The sequence below is a fragment of the Leucopleurus acutus genome (genome assembly GCF_964270905.1).
Source record: "Leucopleurus acutus genome assembly, chromosome: 14".
NCBI lineage: Eukaryota > Metazoa > Chordata > Mammalia > Artiodactyla > Delphinidae > Leucopleurus > Leucopleurus acutus.
Window position 1 is genome coordinate 45,599,941 of NC_139156.1, and position 23,605 is coordinate 45,623,545.

Here is a 23,605-nt window from a genome sequence, read left to right on the forward strand (position 1 = left end):
AGAAGCCCGTGCACTGCAACAAAGAGTAGCCCCCGGTTGCTGCAGCTAGAGAAAGCCCGGGCGCAGCAATGAAGACCCAACGCAGCCAAAAATAATAATAATAATAAATAAGTAAATAAATAAAATGCACAACATTTAAAAAAAAAAGAAGAAGAAGCTGGCCAGGGAAGAAAGGAAGGAGAGAGTCCCAGCAGAGAGAGAGAGCAACAAAAATAAAGGAATGAAATGTTATTTCCCCTACACTCATGACAGTAAATTACATTTCCGTGCTTACAATGTACCAGCTATTGCGCTAAGTGTTTCATACTGGGATTTCATTTAATCCTCTCAATGATCCTATGAGAGGATCATGATCCAATGATCATGATGATCCAATGATCCTACTGATCCAATCATTGGATCCAATGATCCAATGATCCTACTATTATCATTTTTGTTTAACAGATGAGAAAACTCAGGCTCAGAGAGGTTAGGTAACTTGTCCAAGGCTATTCAAAGAGCAACTGGCAGGGCCAGAATTTAGTATCAGGTATTGGGATTCCAGAGCTTACATTCTTAACCAGAGGCCCAATATACACCCAGGGGTGAAGTCATGGAGCCCAAAGTAGAAATGACGACAGCTGAAGAGATAATAGTCAGAGACAGAAATATGAGACATTTTTGAATCTATCAATTCAGTATTAAAGCTTAACCACACCAATGCATAGGGTTTACATGTCCAATCAATTGCCTCTTTTTGTTACTACCATTCAGTTAAATTTCAAAGTAATCATTTAAGGATCTCAAGAGAAAAAGAAAAAAATACATATATTTTCAAGGGAGTTATTCTGAATACACAGCTAATATGCAGCATATTACAATACCAACCACAGCCCATGCTCACTCTACATCAGGGGTCCCCACCCCCAGGCCGCAGACTGGTACCAGTCCTGGGCCTGTTAGGAACCAGGCCGCACAGCAGGAGGTGAGTGGCAGGCGAGCGAGCGAAGCTACATCTGTGGCTCCCCAACGCTCGCATTACAGCCTGAACCATCCCCCACCATCCCTGGTCCGTGGAAAAATTGTCTTCCACAAAACCGGTCCCTGGTGCCAAAAAGGTTGGGGACCACTGCTCTACATAACCTGCCACCCTTTAGTCTAAGCATTAACGTGCAGGAGAACCTAAGACCAGCTAGGGGTTACCAGCAACTGGTGTGATACAGCACAGCTCTGCAGAGAACCATCTTACTAAATGGATGTTTCTCAATGCTGAGCAGATTTCTATCCAAATGACAAACTTAAGTAACTTGGACAAAACTTTACATTCTTTAGGGTATCCCAGGGAAAAAACAAAAAAGACAACAAACTGTACTTAAACCCCTAACAAACTAAGAAAAATAGTATTTTAAGGTTAAAAAAATAAATAAATAAGTAGAAGAAATTAGGTAAGGATCCATGAAGAAAAACATTTCCCAGTACCAGGGGAGAATAACTTGCAAGTGAAAATCAAAGACATTCTCGTTTATATGATTACCAGGTGATGAATGATCGGCATGTCACCCCCAGCAGCTGACATCTTGCACATCAAATACCTTCACCTATTACCATAGACACTGATGAAATGATTTCTTACAATGATTGTCTCACCTGTCCTTAGCAATAGCAAACAGATCATCCTCATTGTCCTCCTCAAAGAGGCCAGCCTTTTTCACGGCCTTAATCTCCTGGTCTTGGGTGGTCCCAGAGTCCCTAAGTTCTCCTTTAGACTTGTCAGATGCCGAGTTGGTCTGTGAGTCAGTAATATTCCACTGGTCCTTAAAAGATAAAATATATGTTAAAATCCTCTGGCCATTTAGATTAAGAAACCTGAGGAGTAAAATAAAATTCACATTTGTTAAACTAACTTGTATTTAAACTAAGTGTATCACTTTCGAGGGAAGCTTATGTCCAAGGCTTTTCATTGAACTCAAATCTAGACAGCTGGGTTCTTTGACCTCCCCAGACCTTATGGTGTTTCCCTCCATCACTACCTGCCACAGTGTTTCTCTCTCTATGGTCCTGTTCTGTGTTAGGACAAGGAAACGTCTCTACTTTAGAGATCAAAATTAGTTATACAGGGGAATGAGAAGATACAGGAATGTTTAAAAAAAAAAGAAAGTCGAGAACTCTCAACTTTGGAGGAAAATGATATTTAAATTTAAAAATCCCAAAGCAAGCTGGGAAAAAAAAATGTATAAAAAGCTCATGCAATGTAAACAAGACACAATGAAAGCTGCTAGCAACCCTTTTACCACAAAGTTCTGAATCTGGACTTTAGAAAGCAATTAAGGAAACCCCACCTGGCTATGCTCACTTCTTCAAATCAAGGATCTCCTGAGCACTTGCTAAGTGGTCCTGGAGTCTAGAGCTCTGCAAATCAAAGTGGGTTCCACAAGCAGCAGCTTCTATTATACAGAATTTCTACCCCACTTTCTGAATCAGAACCTGCATTTGACACAGTATGTCCAGGTGATTTCTTCACACGTTATAGTTTGAGAAGTGCTCCCCTAGAGCAGGGGTGCTCAACGGCGACCACATGCTAGAATCCCCAAAAGAGCCTTAGAAACCTCCAGTAACAGGCCATACCCCAAATCAATTAATTCAGAACCTCCAGTGGTGGAAGCCGGTATCAGTACTCTCTAAAGTTCTCCAAGTGATCCCGCTGGGCAGTCAAAGCCGAGTCACCGTTCTAGAACCCTGGTTATCTTTACTCTGCAAGTACTTTTGCTCCATGCTTTAGCTAATATTTTTATTTTCCCTGAACCACAGTAATACTACAGAAGAAAAAATTCAGCTGATGGTTGGCCATTACTATAGGGAGAACAACCCACTAAGAATGCTAGAAAGAAAAAAAAAGGAAAATCCATTATAAATTCACAGACTTCAGTAGAAGAAGCAAATTATGTTGTGTCATTTTAAGTTGCTTTCAATTAAAAAAAATGAACACATCTATCATTTATCTGCCTACATCATACCCTCATAACTTACCTATAATGTTAAAACAGAGTATTATAAAATAGTAAGATTTTTAATGCTCACAGCTTTTAATATCATTATATTTAGTCTTTTTCTGTACAGCTAAATCTGAACAGCTGCTAAACTATATTCTCAATTGGCTCTGTTAATATATATCCAAATAGCAAATGGAAACACTGTTAAGACTCTTATAAAAAAGGACTTAAACGAGCATAGACCACTCCTACCTTGTCTAGCTACTGTTCTTGGTTAACGAAGCACAGCAATCATTTAACAAAGTAAAGTACTGGGAAAACTGGACAGCTACATGTAAAAGAATGAAATTAGAACACTCCCTAACACCATACACAAAAATAAACTCAAAATGGATTAAAGACCTAAATGTAAGGCCAGACACTATAAAACTCTTAGAGGAAAACATAGGCAGAACACTCTGTGACATAAATCACAGCAAGATTCTTTTTGACCCACCTCCTAGAGAAATGGAAATAAAAACAAAAATAAACAAATGGGACCTAATGAAACTTTAAAGCTTTTGCACAGCAAAGGAAACCATAAACAAGATGAAAAGACAACCCTCAGAATGGGAGAAAATATTTGCAAACGAAGCAACTGACAAAGGATTAATCTCCAAAATATACAAGCAGCTCATGCAGCTCAATATTAAAAAAGCAAGCAACCTAATCCAAAAATGGTCAGAAGACCTAAACAGACATTTCTCCAATGGAGATATACAGATTGCCAACAAACATGAAAGGATGCTCAACATCACTAACCATTAGAGAAATGCAAATCAAAACTAAAATGAGGAATCACCTCATACCAGCCAGAGTGGCCATCAACAAAAAATCTACAAACAATAAATGCTGGAGAGGGTGTGGAGAAAAGGGAACCCTTCTGCACTGTTGGTGGGAATGTAAATTGGTGCAGCCACTATGGAGAACAGTATGGAGGTTCCTTAAAAAACTAAAAACAGAGCTACCATACAACCCAGCAATCCCACTACTGGGCATATACCCTGAGAAAACCATAATTCAAAAAGATACATGTACCACAATGTTCATTGCAGCTCTATTTACAATAGCACATGGAAGCAACCTAAGTGTCCATCGACAGATGAATGGATAAAGAAAATGTGGCAAATATATACAATGCAATACTACTCAGCCATAAAAAGGAATGAAATTGAGTTATTTGCTGTGAAGTGAATGGACCTAGAGACTGTCATACAGAGTGAAGTAAGTCAGAAAGAGAAAAACAAATACCATATGTTAACACATATATATGGAATCTAAAAAAAAAATTTTGGTTCTGAAGAACGTAGGGGCAGGACAGGAATAAAGATACAGATGTAGAGAATGGACTTGAGGACATGGGGAGGGGGAAGGGTAAGCTGGGATGAAGTGAGAGAGTGGCATGGACATATATACACTACCAAATGTAAAATAGATAGCTAGTGGGAAGCAGCCACATGGCACAGGGAGATCAGCTTGGTGATTTGTGTCCACCTAGAGGGGTGGGAGGGTGGGAGGGAGATGCAAGAGGGAGGGGATATGGGGATATATGTATACATACAGCTGATTCACTTTGTTGTACAGTAGAAACTAACACACCATCGTAAAGCAATTATACTCCAATAATGATGTTAAAAAAAAAGTAAAGGCCTAACTCATTTGAATTAGTATATATTATAATTTGAGGGTGATACTTATTTTATTCCTAAGCATTTTGAAAAGATTAATCTTTAATATACTACAATAAATATCTTTCTTCAAGAATAGAAAGACAGTCTTGTGAACATAGTTTTTGGTGACCGAACTTCACTAGATCTAAATAGGCAGAAAAAGAAAAGGTTTAGGACAGCTGTAACTCTTAAATTCATCAACCCATCTCCTACTCTTCTCTAGAAAATAACTTTCAACCCACCTCCTCATCACTGCTGAACAATAAGGCAGATGCTTTCTTTTTGGAAAGCTCAGAGGGCTTTGTTTTCTCTTGGCTCTGAGTTAGTAGAGATGATGACTGCTTCTTAGCAGCTGTAGCCCCAAAAAGATTATCCTAGAAAAACAAATGGCAGAAGAGTATGACAACTTTGAACACATAAAACAAAAAACTGAAGACATTCTCTCATGTCAAATTAGTAGAGAATAAGTCTCCAGTCAAGTGAAGAAGATATATCACACCTTTTGGGAGGAAAAAAAATCACACAATACTAGTAAATGCCACTTCTCACTTATGTATAAATCCTACAACAACAGCCTACAATCTTCTCTAACTATATTCATCCATAGAAGGGAAACAGATAACCATAAAATTCAAAGGCGGAACACCTGGGAGGAAGCAGGAAAGGGAATAATGTGAGGACAAAGTCATAGAAATAGGAAGGAACCTGGCCCCGCCCAGTCCTCCTGTGGGCGGGCCCGCTATGCTCATTAGGGAGGGTCCAGAGCCTGCAATTAGCCTGAGAGCAGTACAGCCCCCTGTGGCAGCCAGCAGCCTGCACCTTTCTTCCTATGAATTAGAAACCAGACCAATGCATAAAGAGAAAGATACAGGGAGGTTTCTCTACTCTTTCACATTTATGGAAGACACACACCTGGGACAGAGGGAAGGAATGACTTGTGTTTCTGATTAATTTCAAAGGGACAATACAAACTTAAGAAATAATTTACTAAATAAAATCACTGGCCTAGTAAGAACTGATTCTTATAGGTTCAACGGCATTCCCAAAGTACCTATTAAGGTACTTTTATTTAGGTAAAGGGAACAAAACCATAGAACTTGGCCTGAGCCCAAGTTAAACAGAAAAACACTCTTAACAACATACTACAGCAGGTGAATAGTCCTGTAGTGTAAAGACTGGATAAAGGGAGTCTTTAAGGAAAGTGTGGGAAGGTAGGAAAGGCCATGAGACTAATGAACTGGCACTCACTGGGGATATGAATGACAGAGCTAACATTTACTACGCACTTACTATGTGCCAGGCACTGTGCCAGTGGCTGTGCATTAGCTGTTTTAGCTGTCACAATGACCCTATATACTACTAAGCGAGATGAGATTCAGAAAGGTGAAGTTACTTGCCCAAGATCCCTGATTTGCATGTGGTGGAGCTAGGATATGAACACAGGGCTCTGACGCCAAAGCCCATGAGCTCAGCCACTGCACAATACTGCATAAGAGCAAAGGTTTGGTTTGTCTTCCCTCTCATTTCTTTCTCCCACTTTGCTCTCATCCAGCGTGGGAAAGAGAACAAAGGTGAGGACATGGTTGCCTTCTCCCCTCCACTCCCACTTTATCCAAGACGTTCTTGTAGACCATTGGGTTCCATCCCCTAAAAAGTATTTCTTAAAGGAAGATTTTAAAAGTGAAACCTACAAAGCCTTGCATAGAGCTGGGTCAAGAAATCTAAGGCCCTGCCCATGGTGCAGTTAAGAGAACTTAAGAAAGGAAATAAAAACTGAAATAAAAACTGAAATGTTTTTGTTATATAAGCCTCAGAAAGCTTGACTGGCTTCCCTATCACCTTGTTCTACTGTATGAGCCTCTGGTTATAAAGCTACATCAGCAACAGTTTTCTACTAATGGAAAACTTGATTATCTTGTGTTGCAGTAACAATGTTTACCTCTTCATCTTCATCATCGAAAAGCGAGACCGAGGTGGGGAGTTTGCTAGGCAGGAGAGATGCATCTTTCGACTTACTCACACTTTGAGAAGAAAACAAATCCTGTTGGATCAAGATTAAAGTTCCTGGTTTATAAAATATACCAGTTTTTAAAGTATCAGATATAAAACACTTAAGTTTACGACATGATGGCTGCCGTGCATCCAGGACTCTTTGTCAAAGAGGGAAGCTCGCTGACACAGTCCTCGAGGAACACGCATCAGTCCATCCTCACTGCGTGCAGGTGAGAAGGAAAACACCCACATGTAACTCCACGTGGCGTCACTGGAACCCAGAGGCTTTTATACTCTCACCTGGATGATTAAGGCAGGGGAAATTTTTCCAATCAACTTCCTACCATGCTTAAAAAAATAACTTTCTTTTTCTGTCCAGAGAATCAGAGAGATTAAACAGATTTAATAATGGAAATAGAAGCTAGATTAACAAATTATTGGATCTATGACTCTGTTTTATTTAGTTATATCCTCTTTCCTATAATAAGAGTATGATATGATTTCTTTTAAATAAATACAAATTAAATTTTAACTTTAAACTATTTGGCGTTCTTAAACGGCAGCTAGGAAATGTTGCAAATTAGAGAAAGATCTGGTAGATTCTGAAGAAATTTCCAAAATGTTATAAAATGTCAGCCTATAATGCAAAGAAAGATCTGCAAACTGAGTTGCATGAATCAGAAACATGAAATAGGATAACTGTTCCCTCAGGATGAGAAACTTCAATACATAAGAGACAGGCAAATAGGACAAGAACATAGTTTCTAAGACCTCTGGATAATTTTTTTTTAATCATGTAATCAATGTCTACTCAAATATGGAGCTAATTACTTCATTAACTGAGAAAAGCTCCACTCAGCCCAGTGGCTTTTGCCTAGGCCCCGTGGAGTCCCCATGGGTCTGTTTGGCTAGAAGGGGCCACACAGGGGGAGTCCCAGGCTTCCCATGCCTCTCCTGCATTTTAAGCATTGGCAACATTTCACTTAAAGAAAGGGCTGTGTTTAAAAAAAAAAAAAAAAAAAAGTAGTAGTAAACCAAAACAAAGAACAAAAACAAATTTCAACATCACTGTTTTGGACCCTTGACTAATATCTTCCTTGGTGTTAGGGGAAAGAAAAGGCTTTCCATTACCTTAAACACCTCCCCAAAATGATTCCACAAGGTAAACTTTAGCTCCACACTTGAGATATAAAGGGAGGAGTAAATATTCAATCCTTTTGGTCCAAAGCTCTTCCTAGACTGCATCGTTTTACTTCTCCTTGCCTAAAAACCTCGACAATATCCAATAAAAACAATCTGTGATGGTACACATGGGACAAAACCTGTGGTGGTGGATTTAAACCTGTCTGCAAATTCATTTACACTCCTACCATTAGGAAGTGGAGTTGGTGTCCCCTGCCCTTGAATTTGGGCGGGCCTTTGTACTGCCTCAACCAACAGAATGTGGTAGAAGTGACAACGCTGACTTCTGAGGCTAGGTTACAAAAAACAGTACAGACATAGCTCATTTTATGGCGCTTCACTTTATTGTGCTTCACAGATATTGCATTTTCCACAGGTTCAAAGTTTGTGGCAACCCTGTCTCAAGCAAGTCTGTCAATGACATTTTTCCTACAGCATTTGCTCACTTTGTTTCTCTGTCAAAGTTTGGTAATTCTTGTACTATTTCAAACCCTCCACCAGCAAAATTATGACTTGCTGAAGGCTCAGATGATGGTTAGCATTTTTTAGCAATAAAGCATTTTTTAATTAAGGTATATACTTTTTTTTAGACATAATGCTATTGCACACTTAATAGACTACAGTATAGTGTAAACGTAACTTTTATATGCACTGGGAAACCAAAACATTCATGTGACTCACTTTACTGAGATATTCGTTTTATTATGGTGTCTGGAACCAAACCCGCAGTATCTCCCAGGTACACCTGTACAGCCTCTGTGCAGCTCTCTTGGGAATCTCACTTTGAAGCCTTGAGGCAACACCCTAAGAAGTCCAGCTTCCCTGAAGCTGCCATACTGGGAGACCACACAGAGACAGAGAGGGACCTCCCAAGAGCCCCAGCTGTTCGAGTCTTTCCCACCCAGGCACCAGACACATGAGTGAGATGACTCTCAGCCTGGCCACCTTCAGACTGGAACCACATGAGAGACCCTAAGTGAAAAATGCCTGGCTGAGCCCAGTCAACTTCTACAACCATAAGAGGTAATAAAACTTATTGGTGTTTTAAGCCACAAAGTTTTGGAGTGATCTGTTTCATAGTAATAAATAATGAGAACACCTTCTGAGTCACTGAAATTGCTCACGTTTGGTTTTTTCACTTAGTCAACAACTCCCTGACAGCTTACCAAATACCAAGCACTAGTCTAGGCGTTAAGGACACAGGCAGGAAACACATCGTCCTGCCCTCATGGAGCTTGCTCTAGATGGGACACAGACAGTGAACAAGCAGACATGAAGTGTCACATGGCAATACATACTGTGGGGACAATAAAACAGAAGAGGGGCTAAGGAGCACAGTGTGATGTGTGCTGGCGGGCTTGCTATTGTGCAAAGGGCTGTCGCAGGAGACCTCGCAGGGACCTGGAAAAAGTGAGGAAGTGGGCTATCCGATTCTGGGAAGAGCACTCCCAGAGGGGCAAAAGCCAGCCCAAAGATCTCCAAGTGCCTCTGTGTGTGATGATGAAGAAGCGGAGAGTGCAGGATAAGACCAGAGTATGAGGCCCCATCATGCTCTACTTATGTGTCAGGAGTTTGGCTTAACTGGACTTCACTTAATTCCTATCTTCTGCACACTGGCCACCAATGAAATATAAGCCTCAAGATTTTATTTCCATCAACAGTGATCATTCTACCTCCAAAGAGCTGTATGCTCATCCTGGCTATAAGTGCAAAATAACCACAAGAGCTTAACCCAGAGTTCGTAATTTCTTGAAATTACATATAGATTTCTGCCATGTTCCCGTCTTTCTCTGTGAAGGGGATTGATTACTGCCCATTACACATTCTCAGATAGGTCTCCGATCCCTTAAAAGCCTGGCCTAAAGTTAGCTCTAAAAGGATCAAGGCCTGTGGAAGTCAGAAAAAGCAGTAACGCTTCTGAGAGTTGCCCCTGCGTCACTGGAAAGTTGCTTCTAGGCAGGGCCCTGGAGGACTGAGGCTGTCTGCAAGGCAGTGCCAGCCCACAAACTGTTAACAGTCTATGCCCACTGTTTAGTGAGACTACTGAAAGAGGAAGCAGTGTGTTGATTTCTGTTCTCGTACAAGCGCCTCATTACATTATGGATCAATTAATAGCCTAAAATATGAGTATCCTGAATTTTCCTCCCAGGAGATTCACTGGATTCAAACCCAACAGTGAAAGTATTGTATACATGTTGCTTTCTATAGACCACGTGTTCTCAAAACATTATTTTCAATGAAAGAACTAAAGTACTTAATAAGCCTTATACCTCTACTGAGAACACCCTGAATCAGAAATACTTTCCAATGTCATATCCATGAACTATTTCCCAGAACTAAGAAAAAGAATGAATTCCTTACCTCAGAGTCATCCTCATCTGAAAATAAACCTTTGTGAGTTTTTGTTTCTGACAACGGCTTGAGATTTTTGCTGGAAGGGAGGGTAACCTTTGTTGGGAAAAAAAAAAAAAAATTGAGAGTTAACAAGCCAGACACCTGAAAATGAGGGTTCATTCACTCATTCATTCAAAAGATGTCCTGAATCTCTGCTAGGATAAGGTCCCAGGCCATGCAGCAGGGGAATAAAAACATCATGGACCTTGGACATGTATCAAGTGCATATAAAGAATTAATGCAAAAAGAGAAGTACCATGAGAAAGAAGCTTAAAATTGGTGTATGTTAGGAATGAAAGAAGAAACAGTCCTTGTAAAGTAAATTTCTCAGGACAGACAGGACCTGGACATGGGAGATGGTACAAGCAAGAACACTCCAGGCAGAGGGAACTGTGAGAAAAGAGAAAAACAAGATAAAGCAGAGGGCGCATCTGGGGGATCAGGGTAGGACAGACTGCCTGCCTCATACAGTGCACAAGTGGGACATGTACCTAAGCTGGAACCTAAGGTGGGCATCCTAGGAGCCTGCTGGGTTCTGAATGCTGGCACCTAGGTGGTCAGAGGCAGAGAGGGTCAGGGTTTCAAGCTGTGCAGGATAGCAAGGGAAGGGACAGCAGCCAGAAGAGCTTAAAGAGTGATGGAGATGCAGCCTATTGGCCAAATACAGGTCAATTTGAATTACGATGTTAATGGATCATAACATGTCGAATAGCGAATCTATGATCCTATAGTGATACTAAAAAAGCAGGAAAGAAGGAGGAGAGAAAGCTCTTCTGTTCAGAAGGATGCCAGCTAATTAACAAAGAAGAAATGGTAGAAGTAGAACCACATTCTTCTGTTTTCCCCGCCACCCAACATGATAACTGGTTCAGGAAAAGATCACCAGTGGATGTTAAGACCACCAAGGAAGGCAAAATGCAACAACTGCTGAATCTAGGTGCTAGTTATTTGGGTGTTTGTTGTATTCTTTCAACTCTCTGTACATTTGAAGTTTGCTACACACTTGAAAGGAACAATACTTCCCTCTGGGTTCCAGTGAATTAACAAGATGCCCCAAATCTACACTCCCGTGTTTAGTCTTCCCTCCTGCTTACCTTTTTTTCTGCTCTTTCTTTATTTTCATCTCTCTGACTTACAGTAGCCTCTGGCAAAGCTGCCGCTTTTTCTTTGAACAGATCTCCTTCCTCATCGTCAAAGATACTGGCAGTGGATTTGACTTTGTCTTTAGAAAGAGACCACGGCATAAAATTACACGGAGGTCAAAAATCCCACCACGAAATTCACAGATTAAAAATTCTTCTCTCCCAGGGCTTCCCTGGTGGCACAGTGGTTGAGAGTCCGCCTGCCGATGCAGGGGACATGGGTTCGTGCCCCGGTCCGGGAAGATCCCACATGCCGTGGAGCGGCTAGGCCCGTGAGCCATGGCCGCTGAGCCTGCACGTCCGGAGCCTGTGCTCCGCAACGGGAGAGGCCACAGCAGTGAGAGGCCCACATACCGCAAAAAAAAAAAAAAAAAATTCTTCTTTCCCAAAGAATAAACAGAAAAAGTATGTTATTGCTTGATTAGTTACGAAGAAATATTAAGTGGACTAGATTGGAATTTTTCAAAGAACACAACAGCTACTAAAATGAAACGCAGGACAGACAGTTTAACCATCTGGCTTACACCCTTATCCAAGAAGCAGTACCTTATGCTTGGAGTAGTTTGGACTAGCATAAAGGGTAAAAAGAGACCTACAGAAAGAAAGATCATTTAAGAGTCAACTGCTCTAGGAATCTGAGAAGTGACAGTTGGCTCCTGCCTTTAAAAAGTTAAACTGGGACTTCCCTGGTGGTCCAGTGGTAAAGAATCCGCCTTACAATGCAGGGGACGCAGGTTCGATCCCTGATCAGGGAACTAAGATCCTACATGCTGCGGGGCAACTAAGCCTGCGCGCCACAACTATTGAGCTCACGCACCTCAACAAGAGAGCCGCCAATTACAGAGCCAACGCGCCCTGGAGCCCACGCGCCACAACTACAGAGCCCACGTGCCCTGGAGCCTGCGTGCCACAACTAGAGAAGAGAAAACCTGCATGCCACAACTACAGAGAAGCCCGCGCACCGCAACAAAAGATCCCGCATGCCTCAACGAAGATCCCACGTGCTGCAACTAAGACCCAACACAGCCAAAAAATAATAAATAATAAAAATAATAAATCTTTTTTAAAAATTAAAAAAAATAAAAAGTCAAACTATACAGAGGCATATAAAAGCAAAAACTGAAACCTCCCACATAATCCCACCTGCCCACCCAAACAAGGCCAGCAGGAACAGTTTGATATACATGCTTCTAATTTCCACAAAAGATATACTAACATGTTAACTCTAGTTATTCACAAATATGGCTAAATAATAAATAACACAATTTGAAGAATGTGTCTTATGATTTGCATTTTTCACTCAATGTACCTAGGGTATCTTCCCATGTCAACACACAAAAAACTCATTCTTTCTCACAGCTTCACAAAATTCCACTAAATGGAAGGACCATAATTTACCCTACTGATGAATATTTGGGGGGATTCCAACCTTTCGCTACCACAAGCATTGCTGCTCTGAATGAGGTGTGTGTCACTGAAATAGGGCACTGACTCACACATGTGCCAGGAGAACAGCAGCTGTCAATGAAAGCGGCACCAACTTACTTGTGATTCCAAATCAGTTAATCCCACCAAGTGAGAGCCCTTCCAAGCCACGAGAGGCACTTACTCCTTTATTCACTGTCATTTCCGTCGGCCTAGATGTGAGCGTAGTATGTGTCCAGTTTGCACTCTTTCTAAAACCCGGCTATTACTTCCCTCACATTTCTGCTGCTGTCCTTACTTTCACACCTACTGCTGGAAAAGGAGCTAAGTCCAGGGACCCTGCTTCTCGATGCTTCCTGGTCCATCTAGTCCTTAGGAGAAAAAGCCCTTTGTTGCTCAAGTTGCTAGAAGTTGTGTGCACCTCAGTGGTCTATGCTTCTTTTCTAGAAAGACAACCAATAAACCCAATCCTTTGCAACCCATGGACAAGCAATCTCTACCCACCAGGGAGCCTGTCAGAAATGCAGAATCGCAGGCCCCACCCTAAACCCAGTGAATCAGAATCTGCATTTTGACAAGAGTCCTGGGAGAGACATCTGCCATTAAATAACCACTGATTCATAGGAGTGAGTTCATGAACAAGCTGGCTGAAATTTGAGGGGAGAAGAAAGGAGAGTGCCGAAGTGGCCAAGGAGCTAAAAACCCTGTTACAGAAGGGAAAGTCAAGGTCACCTGGGCTTTCTGGTACAGAGCGGAGAAGCTGGGAACTAAACAGCTAGCATGAACGTTCTGCCCATGCTCGTGTATTTTCCTAAGGACTCTGGAAGAAAGTGTGATTAAAACTTTCTCTCTAACTGAAAAGGTCAAAACCAGCACCTTGGGCAGATATTAGAGGGGAACAGATTTCTCTCTAAATAAGAAAGATAATTCTAGTAATTAGTTTCCAAAGCAGGAAACATTGGTCCATAAAATACAGACCTCCAAGGCACCATAACTATCTAAGTAGAGATGAGACAACTCTGACAGGAATGCTCGAGGAGGGATTCTGGCACTGCAAGAGATAAGGAACTAGATGAACTTCATGCCTTTTTAGGTCAACATTTTTTTTTCTTTTCTTTCTTTTTTTCTTTGTCTGCACCACACGGCTTGTAGGATCTCAGTTCCCTGACCAGGGATTGAACCCGGGCCACAGCAATGAAAGCCTGGAATCCCAACCACTAAACCACCAGGGAACTCCCCAGGTCAACATTCTTTATTTGGCTAAATTTCCAGAAACAGAGGATGGAGCAGTACCTGTCTTGGGAGGTTTGCTACGGGATGCTGCAAAAAAGTCATCATCATCGTCGTCATCATCAAAGAGGCCAGCAGGTGCTGGGAGGTACGAGCTTTTCCCTGGAGTGGGCTGCTCGGGCTTCTGGGCCTCCTTCAGTGACGGAGCACAGGTGGCACCAAACACATCAGTGTCCCCTGTGGGTGGAGGGACAGGACAAACCAGCTGTGAGCCAGGGTGGGTGCACTTCCTGACTTTACAGGAGGGGAAAAAAAAAACAGTACCACCACCAAGAACTTGTAGTTTCAGTTCATCCACAAAACACATTAACAGGACCCAACAACCTCCAACCTTTACTGATATAGAATGTCCCACAATGCAGAATCAACTGATCACTCAGACCGAAAAAAGTCCAAGGCCACTGATTTCTAAGGTAATATGAGCTGACACAGGTTAAGTGAGCTCTCACTCTTAGATGCCCTCTGAAGTTCTTCATACTCTCCTCCCCAGTCAGTCCTTTGAAGATGACAATCTTAAAAATGACAAAACAACAGGTGTATAGTTTTTAAAAAACAAACTCTAAGTTATGATACCTAAAAATACAGAAACAGCTCCTGCTGGGATTTTCTTTCCAGGTTTGGAGGATGAAGACGCTAAAATGAGAAACAAAGAGATAACATTTCAACAGAGAAAACAACTTTCCTTGTTAAATGCACCTTCCTAAAATATGTGCAATACAATACACAGCTAATAGGAGAATTTTAAAACTAATTTTTCCTAAAAACAAATATCATGTATTAACGCACATATGTGGAATCTAGAAAAATGGTACAGATGAACCCGTTTGCAAGGCAGAAATAGACACACAGACATAGAGAACAAACATATGGACACCAAGGGGGGAAAGGCAGGGGTGGGATGAATTGGGAGATTGGGACTGACGTATATACACTAATATGCATAAAATAGATAACTAATGAGAACAGGGAAATCCACTTCACTGTACAGTAGAAACTAACACAACACTGTAAAACAACTATACCCCAATTAAAAAAAATTTTTTTTAACTAATTTTCCTAAAAGAGCCATTTTAAAACTCCTTAGTATCGTCTTCTCTACCAATGTCATGACTTTTTTTCTTGGTATTAAATCAATCTAGGCTGTGACTCCCATGGAAGATCACTGACTCTGGGCAGGCTATAACACTGGGGTTGGCTGGGGAGGCCAAGGAAGATGTAGAGCACAAATGGGGGAGGCAAGGGACAGAGCAAGCAGGGCTCAACAGTTCTGACTCCATCCAGTCCAGTTGGATGAGAATAAGCAAGTAAAAAAGAACAGCAATGGGCTTCCCTGGTGGCGCAGTGGTTAAGACTCTGCCTGCCAACGCAGGGGACACGGGTTTGAGCCCTGGTCCGGGAAGATCCCATATGCCGTGGAGCAACTAAGCCCGTGTGCCACAACTACTGAGCCTGTGCTCTAGAGCCTGTGAGCCACCGCTACTGAAGCCCACATGCCTACAGCCTGTGCTCCACAACAAGAGAAGCCATTGAAATGAGAAGCCTGTGCACCACAGTGAAGAGTAGCCCCCGCTAGCCGCAACTAGAGAAAGCCCGTGCGCAGCAACGAAGACCCAACGCAGCCATAAATAAATAAATAAAATCTATTAAAAAAAAAATGACAGCAAAATATCGGAGACGTCAGTGACAGAAATGAAGACAAAAACAGGAAAGCAAGAAACTAGGCAAGTCACAGATGCCAAAAAGTGGAGAGCAGGAACCTCAAGACAATCAGGTCAGCCAGCATCATAATAAGTCTAAAATCTGACAACTTGTGGCCTGGGGAGACCAAGTCACTTAAAATAACTCATTCCCAATTCCCAAGAACTATCACAGACCTAATGGAATAAAATTTTTAAGTTTTTAAATAGCTTATGGATGCTTTTTAAAAATTCCACAAATTATTCTAATGCACACTGGGCTGAGGAATTACTGATTTCCAACTTATGTGCAGAATTTCAGAAATGTTTCTTTGAACTTTGAACTAAATTTGATTAAATTAAAATATCCTCAACACTGCTGGAGTGCTTTCGCTGGCTCACTTTGAATTCTCTAAGAAAGAGACAAAATTGTGATGTGGGTTTACAGATGGTACTTTTTGTTTTTTCCAAGACATGAATTAGTGTAAAGGAACAGCTTTTAACTAGATCAAGGTGAACACAACAGCTTCCTGCCTAACAGAGAAACAAGGTTTGGGAACAACTTTAGGGGTTCCATCTCCTGATGGGAAGTAACCAGTTCTGGAAATCTGTGCATGAAGAAGCACAGGCAGCATCAATCCACGCTCACCTTCATTAACAGAGGCTCGAGCTCCCCGATCCTGAGGGGCATCCATGAAGAGGTCACTCTGCTTGTAATAAAGTAGACAACACAGTTCAAAATAGCAGAGGAAAATGGAGCTGCAGTAAAGATGTCTAAAGAAAAGTGCCTTGTAAAGTTTAAAGCTACATATTTACTGTTCTGTCAGAAAATCAGTTCCATAGTGAAGACTATGACAGAATCAGACCCTGAAATAATTTAGGTCTGCCCAGGAATTAAATACAAACATGGAAAAAGACAAAAGACAAGGTAAGAAACAATCACTTAACCAAGTAAATTTTCCACTATTAACACTCACATCCTCTCCCTATGTAACAAAGGGCATCAGGATACAGTATTTCCTCATTTTGTGATTCTTAGTTCAAAATCTCCTAAAATATGAAAGTAGAAGCAACTTCCAAATAAGAAGCCATCCTTTCCTTACTAAAGGAACTAACTGTATTTCTTCCTTGGGGACATGTGACACAGCTATGGAGAGCTTCGCTATTCCCACCGACTTACCTCCTCATCCTCATCATCAAAAAGTCCCTTCCCTCCGCTGAACAGGCCACCTCTAGAGCCAAATGGTGAGAAGTCTTCATCTGTCAGCTTGGGGGGTGCGAATAAGTTATCTTCTTCATCTAGCAAACAGAAAGAAATGTTTTGCAGGGAGAATTAAAGATGGGCTTAGAACCCCAGTTCTGGTGATTATCCTTTATAACACCTCCAAAACTGGCATAGAGTTTATCTAACCATATGTAACAAGGACTACTTGAATGTTGGCCGTCTCAGGACCTTCAGACAAAAACTCATTAAACAGTTCACTGAATCCCTTAAAATGCTCTTTGGTTTCCCACTCTCAAGTCTGTAAATGTCTGGGGCAAGGTAAACTCTGCAGGCAATTACTTTCATCTAAATTTCTTCTGAAGCAAGTCCATGCTTCGATTGCCATCCAAGACCTATTCCACCAGAATCTGAGGGACAGAGAGGTAGACTGAAGAGAGAGCTGCAGATTGACACAGTCCCAGGTGGAAACATAATGGACATTACCACTGAATGTTAAAGGGTCTGATATAATATTCCTTATTGAAAACAAATGCTAGAGCTCCCTAGTTTCTAAACGTCTACAAAAGTCTAGAAAGACAGCTAATAGATCCCTATAAAATCTAGTAATTCAAATCTTTAAAGCATTTTAACTCCACACTCACTTCTCCCCACACCCCAAAAGCATGCTCTTAAATGCTTTCAAAAAGTGTACAGAGACAGACCTCATTTGTCAGCACTTAAAAAGGCACTTTTACAGATCACATAAGCAATATTCCCATTCCCGAGTCAAGAGCCTCCTAAAACAAGAGAATTGAGGGGAAAGGCTTACCATCTGAGGGAGTTTTCCTTTCCTTCTTCTCTTTCAATGTCTTCCGAGGTTTTGCTTCCCCTGGGGATAAGCCTTGAAGAATATTTCACAGTTTGAACAATACTCAGTCCACCCTTAGTATTTACTTACTGACTCTTCACACACATCTGCCATCCTCACAACTCCTAAGCTAAGAGCAAGACATTCAACTTTGTATCTCAGCTCCACCTGAGCACCCCTCTCAGTGCCTTACCCAGAGCAGACACTCAAAAAGTGCCCTTTTTAAGGCAGAAAGCTTCAGCTACCATACCAGGGTCATGTGCATGAGAGGACTGCACTTGCTGAAAGACTTCTGACATCTTTCCACTCTGTTAAATCACTAGAATATAGTGTATGGTACATTTTTATCTGGTCAAAATAAAATATAGGAGTAAATATTAAGCCAAGGATTCTTCATCTGGGGCCCATGGTTCTCTGTGGTACCCATTAATCCCATGAAACTGCATATATAGATGCACATACGTGCATTATTTGGGAGATGGGCTGGGGGTGGGGGTCCACAGTGTTCAGTTATCAAAGAGTCTATAAGCCAAAAAGATAAGAACTACAATTTAAGCCTCTTGTGCCTTAGTAATTAAACAAGGAAATCTACACTCAGTGAAGCCCAGCAGAGGGTCCTACACTTCCCCACTGCCCCTTTAGCTCATCTCGGTGGCAGTGACATACTTGTTTGCTCCTCTTCCACCCGGCTTGCAGCATCCCCTTTGATCCGAGCTGCCAGCTCATCGGCAAATGACGTAGGTCTACTTTTTTTCTACAGGCAGAGAAGACCAAAAGAATCACTTTTTTGTAACAAACTAGTACAGTTTACTTTTGGACACCTAACAAAACTATGTAAACAATGGCCAAGAAGTTGAACTGGTGAGAAATTAAGGTTTAACTAAATAAACGTAAACACATGCACCCTATACAGATCACCTGAGAAAGAAGACTCAGTGTTCCTTCAAAGGGAGATCTCTTTATTTCCTTATTTTTTTATACTTCACTTTAATACATGGTGGTTTTCTTATCTAGATCTAGATAAGAAAACTACCATGAAGTGCTTGGGGGGGGGGAGTATTAGGATCTTAAAACTCTGAAACTGAATATATTTTGAATGATCTAACTTGTAAAATCTTAACATTTGGAGAAGAAAGTGGTACTTGTAAGGCAACTTGGGATGCTCAACCATTATTTCCAAAAGTATAAATGAAATTACAAATAGGATGCAAAATGAGACAGTTACAAATATAAATGACAATAAAAGGAATGAGTACTAGGTACCATTTCTAAAACCTTGCCAAGCGATAACAACTATAGTCTTTCTTACAGGTCTGGAATTTTCTTCAATGTCCTCAGTATCTTCCTCCTCCTTCTCAGAGTCAGCGAAAATGTCACAACCATCATCATCCTCTTCTTCATCACTCATTTGTGCAGTGTGCTAAAAGTATAAACCACCAGATTAAAACTATTAGATGCGGTCATCAAGCTGAAAAAGGGATACTGCCACTTAGCCTTCAGACTTCTCCTTCAAATTGGGAACAACAAATAATGCACCAAAAGTTATGAAGCAGTAAATGTGCTAGAACAAATAACACACGAGATTTATTTTCAGCGCAATAGCAAAAGATTGAAATAATAAAAATGTCCACCACTAGAGAAATGAATAAACTAAATAAGTATAGCCTTATCTTAATAAAAATACTAACAGTCAAAAGGAATAAGCTGTAACAATTGGAGAGACATCCAAGACCAATCAAGTGACAAAATAGTGAATGATAAACCCCGAATGATATCCTGACCACACCCTGACACATATACAACACCACTTCTATGAACACAGACATATATTTGTGAACGCAAAGAACAGCACTTGGAATATGCACTCCCAGATGATAACACCAGTTATTTCTGGAGACTGTGAGGAGATGAGGATTAGATGACTCAAACTTAGTCTTACGTGTTAAGTTCTAACTTTTTACAAAGGCAGTCACTGGTACGTAAAAATTGTATAATTAAAAAAAAATTTTTTTTAACATGGAAATCAATAAACTGTGCCAGGCACTACGCTAAAAGCACTTTTTAAACTAATTTAATCCTTAGAACTCTGAGGTTAGCCGTGGCACACACAACAAATCTATCTTTAACAATACAAACAAATGGTTCCACCAATGCTTTTAATCACCATACTGTATTATTTGAAAAACTGTCCAGGGACTTCCCTGGTGGTCCAGTGGGTAAGACTCCGTGCTCCCAATGCAGGGGACCCAGGTTCAATCCCTAATCAGGGAACTAGATCCCACATGCATGCTGCAACTAAGAAGCTCGCATGCCGCAACTAAACATGCTGCAACGAAGATCCTGTGTGCTGCAACTAAGACCCGGTGCAACCAAAATTAATTAATTTTTTAAAAACTGTCCGAATTTACAGATCTAATAGTAAGTTCCATAGAAATAAATACACTGTACAGAAGGATTATTAAAATTATAAAGATGAGCCACATTTGTGAACACAACTGAAAAAAATACAAGTAACAACCAAAAAGTGCTAAATCTTTCACTTGATAATTGGAAATTTTTGTGAAAAAATATTTCCGAATTAGGAAAGTGAAATGCAAATTGGGATCATCTCAATATACCACCGTACATATACTATGGTAGCAAAAATCATAATCCCAGTGCTGATGAGATCCTGGGAAAATCATTATGCATGATCTGTTAATCTGAATGTCCATTAGACAGTAGTATCAAGTAACTCTACACCACCTAATTCCTAAGGAAAGAGTTCACAGAAGGAAAGGATTTTTATGTATGAAAACACTGAATGCAGCATTATGTCAAAAATTAAAATTTACAAATAAACTATTTCCCATACACGTTTAAAGACTACAACAGTATTACATATGTATGTTAAAATATATAGAAGTTTACAAAGCAAATTACAAAGACTATTTAAAATGTCAAGGAAACACCTGTGACATGTTAATATAAAATAACAGAAAATAAACTATGCATGTTATGAAAAGAACATGTCCTTAGAAGGATATACAAAAATTAAGACAACAGTGCTAAGACAGTAGGATAATAAGATTTCCATTTTTGGAGTGTTCCTTAGCCTTACTGCTATATTGTCTCAAACTTTAAAACAGGAAAGGTGTGTTCATGTGAAAAATTCAGTTTGGGTAATCAGGCCTTGTTTTATAGGCTCCGTTTCTCAATTTCGTTTTTTACTTCTTTGTTGTCTAAGAAAAATAAAGATAAAATATAAAGCAAATGAGAAAAAATATACAAGAGGGTAGTTAGCCTAAAAACATGAAACATTTGAAGGAAACATGAATAGTTGTAAACATGAATAAATCCTCACTTTCCCCTAAGTCATTCAAAAGTAATTTTAGCATAGATTAAGTATAAATGCTATGCTTCAGTTAAAATTTAAGTCACTTCAACATATGCATCTTACCCGGTTTTGATCATTGTCACTATGATTGGCAAAATCTTCATCTGACTCCTATAGGAGAAAAAAAAAGAGGCTTTTTTGTTAACACAGGCTTTACTTGGAAGCACAGAAATGATCTCGGGTCTAAGTCTCTGGGGTAGCCAACACTGGGTCTCTCTGTACCGACTACTAGTCACCTGACGTATCAAGGTGCAGATAAGGTGGAGAGTTGGCAATGTCGCCAAGGACTATTCCAGTGAACATGCCATTTTTGTGATTCATTTAAACCTCTCTATTTGTTCATATTGATCTGCCCTATCATCTCTAACCTTTGGATTTAAAGTAAGAGTTGCACATTTAATTAACTAAATTATCAAAAGTTGGTTTGCATTATTTTACATTTTGGACTACGTTTTCTATTTTCCCTCTAAGTAGGACAATTAATTCATCAGGCCCAAGAAGGGAACATGAGTACTTAATATGAGCAATGAGGTAAAGAGTTGCTTCAATGGCTAAAAGCAAAGGATTTAGCTAAAGACAATCAGTTATACAGCAAGGTTATTTTAGAAAAGTTTATTTCCTACTATTAGGTTTTTCTTGTTGGGAGGGCTGGAGGGAGGAGGACAGGAAACGGAGACTGTGGAAACAGAGGAGAAGAGGGGAGCACACATACAAAGCTGTCTCCGTTTATAAATCAACACTCAGGGACTAACCTTTAAAGGGTTTCTGCCCTTTGCAATAACGAGTATTCCATTTAAAGGAACAACCCCAGATACAACAGTGGCCAAGGCCCACAGACCCTGAGACCGTAGAGCAGGGAGTCAGATCATGCTCTGTGGGTATGAAGGTGCCAGAGGCAGCAGCAAAGCTAATATGTAAGTGGATGCTTTCAGGATCCTTCTGGTCTAGAAAGTCTGTATAGTAAAAGAAAGTTTTAAATGTGGACTTTTTCCCTAGAATTACTCAAAGATAGAACTTACTCAAAGACTGTATCTCAAGCAGAGATTCCACCGAGACATCTAAGCTGCCACCCTCAAAATATATTGGCAAGAAGAGAATTTGGTGGGGAGGTGAGAGGGTAATGGTAAAAGAGATTAAAGCATTTTCCTTGGTTTTTGTATACACGACGAAAAGGAACCCCCCCCAAGGGGAAAAGCTTCAGAATATGGCTTGTCACTATTAAAAGATTTATGTAAACAAATTGCTAACTCACAAATACGTTATTTATTTAGCCCACTAAACACACCCTAAGTTTCCTGCCCACCATGACCTGGACACACCAGAAAGCCCTTACCTCTTCTTCATTCTCTTCTTCACTGTCCGCAATACTACCACGATCGCTGCCTACTGAACCTTCTGGTGAGAAGGAAGATAAAGGTTATCACCAATATTCATAAGAAAAGATCCTTAGTTCCCTTCCAAGGTCACAAACCACCATACATCAGCATCTAAAGATTTTGATAAAACCATCTATACCCATTAACTGGAATTAAAAGTATCTTCACTATAGTGAGGAATGGAACATTTACATAGCCTCAAAGTATCACCCCACAAGATACTTATTAGTTACAAAAAATATATATTAGTTACAAAGAAAAAAACTGGTTTGCACTCCTCGAAGATGTTGAGGTTGTAAAAAGCAAAAAAAGGCTGAGAAATGGTATCAGACTGAAAGAAGACTAGAGAGATTTGACAACTAAATGCAGTGAGTGGATTGGATTCTGAAACAGAGAAAAAGAGAGACTATAAAGAACATTATTGGGACAACTGGCAAAATTTGAATATGACTGAGGATTAGCTAGTACTACATCCAGTTAAAATTTCCTAACTTTGATAATTATAGTTTTTGCTGCTGTTGTCGGAGAACAGTCAATTGGTGACTTTATTTCATATAAAAGTTACATCTAAAGAAGAGGTTGAAAAGTCAAGTATACTTGATTTGTACATACTTGCCAAGTCTCACAGAATTCAACCACTTTGATAATTTTTCTATTAATAAACAAGATAGACATATTAAAAGCCTCACATCAAAGCCCAATAGACATGTCCAACCAAGATGACAGATGTGCAAATGAATATGCAGAATATGCAGCTATAAGAGAAAGTTCTTATTCTTAGAAAACACACACAGAAATACAGTTGTCCCTCGAGGGATTGGTTCCAGGACCCCCTTTACACACACACACACACACACACACACACACACACACACACACAGAGATACCAAGATGGCATAGTCTGCATATAAACTACACGCACACCTTCCCACATCCATTTAAGGCTGTATACAGCCTTAAATCATCTCCAGATTACTTATAATACCTCATACTATGTAAATG

General features: G+C 40.3%; 1 protein-coding gene across 8 annotated transcripts in view; it reads right to left on the bottom strand.

Moving 5' to 3' along the window:
- LOC309971475 (WASH complex subunit 2-like) overlaps nucleotides 1-23,605 on the bottom strand; it is a 56,592-nt gene that overhangs the window by 20,114 nt on the left and 12,873 nt on the right. For 5 of the 8 annotated variants that reach the window (XM_082854483.1, XM_082854481.1, XM_082854487.1 and 2 more), the window contains exons 7-20: nucleotides 22,561-22,622; nucleotides 21,291-21,338; nucleotides 19,161-19,271; nucleotides 18,518-18,605; nucleotides 17,813-17,884; nucleotides 16,960-17,078; nucleotides 16,429-16,489; nucleotides 14,677-14,736; nucleotides 14,107-14,280; nucleotides 11,341-11,468; nucleotides 10,214-10,300; nucleotides 6,618-6,719; nucleotides 4,921-5,052; nucleotides 1,627-1,793 (exon numbers count right to left, since the gene is read on the bottom strand). In XM_082854483.1, the coding sequence (XP_082710609.1) occupies nucleotides 1,627-1,793; nucleotides 4,921-5,052; nucleotides 6,618-6,719; nucleotides 10,214-10,300; nucleotides 11,341-11,468; nucleotides 14,107-14,280; nucleotides 14,677-14,736; nucleotides 16,429-16,489; nucleotides 16,960-17,078; nucleotides 17,813-17,884; nucleotides 18,518-18,605; nucleotides 19,161-19,271; nucleotides 21,291-21,338; nucleotides 22,561-22,622 (1,411 nt within the window). The remainder of the gene's footprint in view (nucleotides 1-1,626; nucleotides 1,794-4,920; nucleotides 5,053-6,617; nucleotides 6,720-10,213; nucleotides 10,301-11,340; nucleotides 11,469-14,106; nucleotides 14,281-14,676; nucleotides 14,737-16,428; nucleotides 16,490-16,959; nucleotides 17,079-17,812; nucleotides 17,885-18,517; nucleotides 18,606-19,160; nucleotides 19,272-21,290; nucleotides 21,339-22,560; nucleotides 22,623-23,605) is intronic. The other 3 variants (XM_082854482.1, XM_082854488.1, XM_082854485.1) reach the window with 1 other exon arrangement.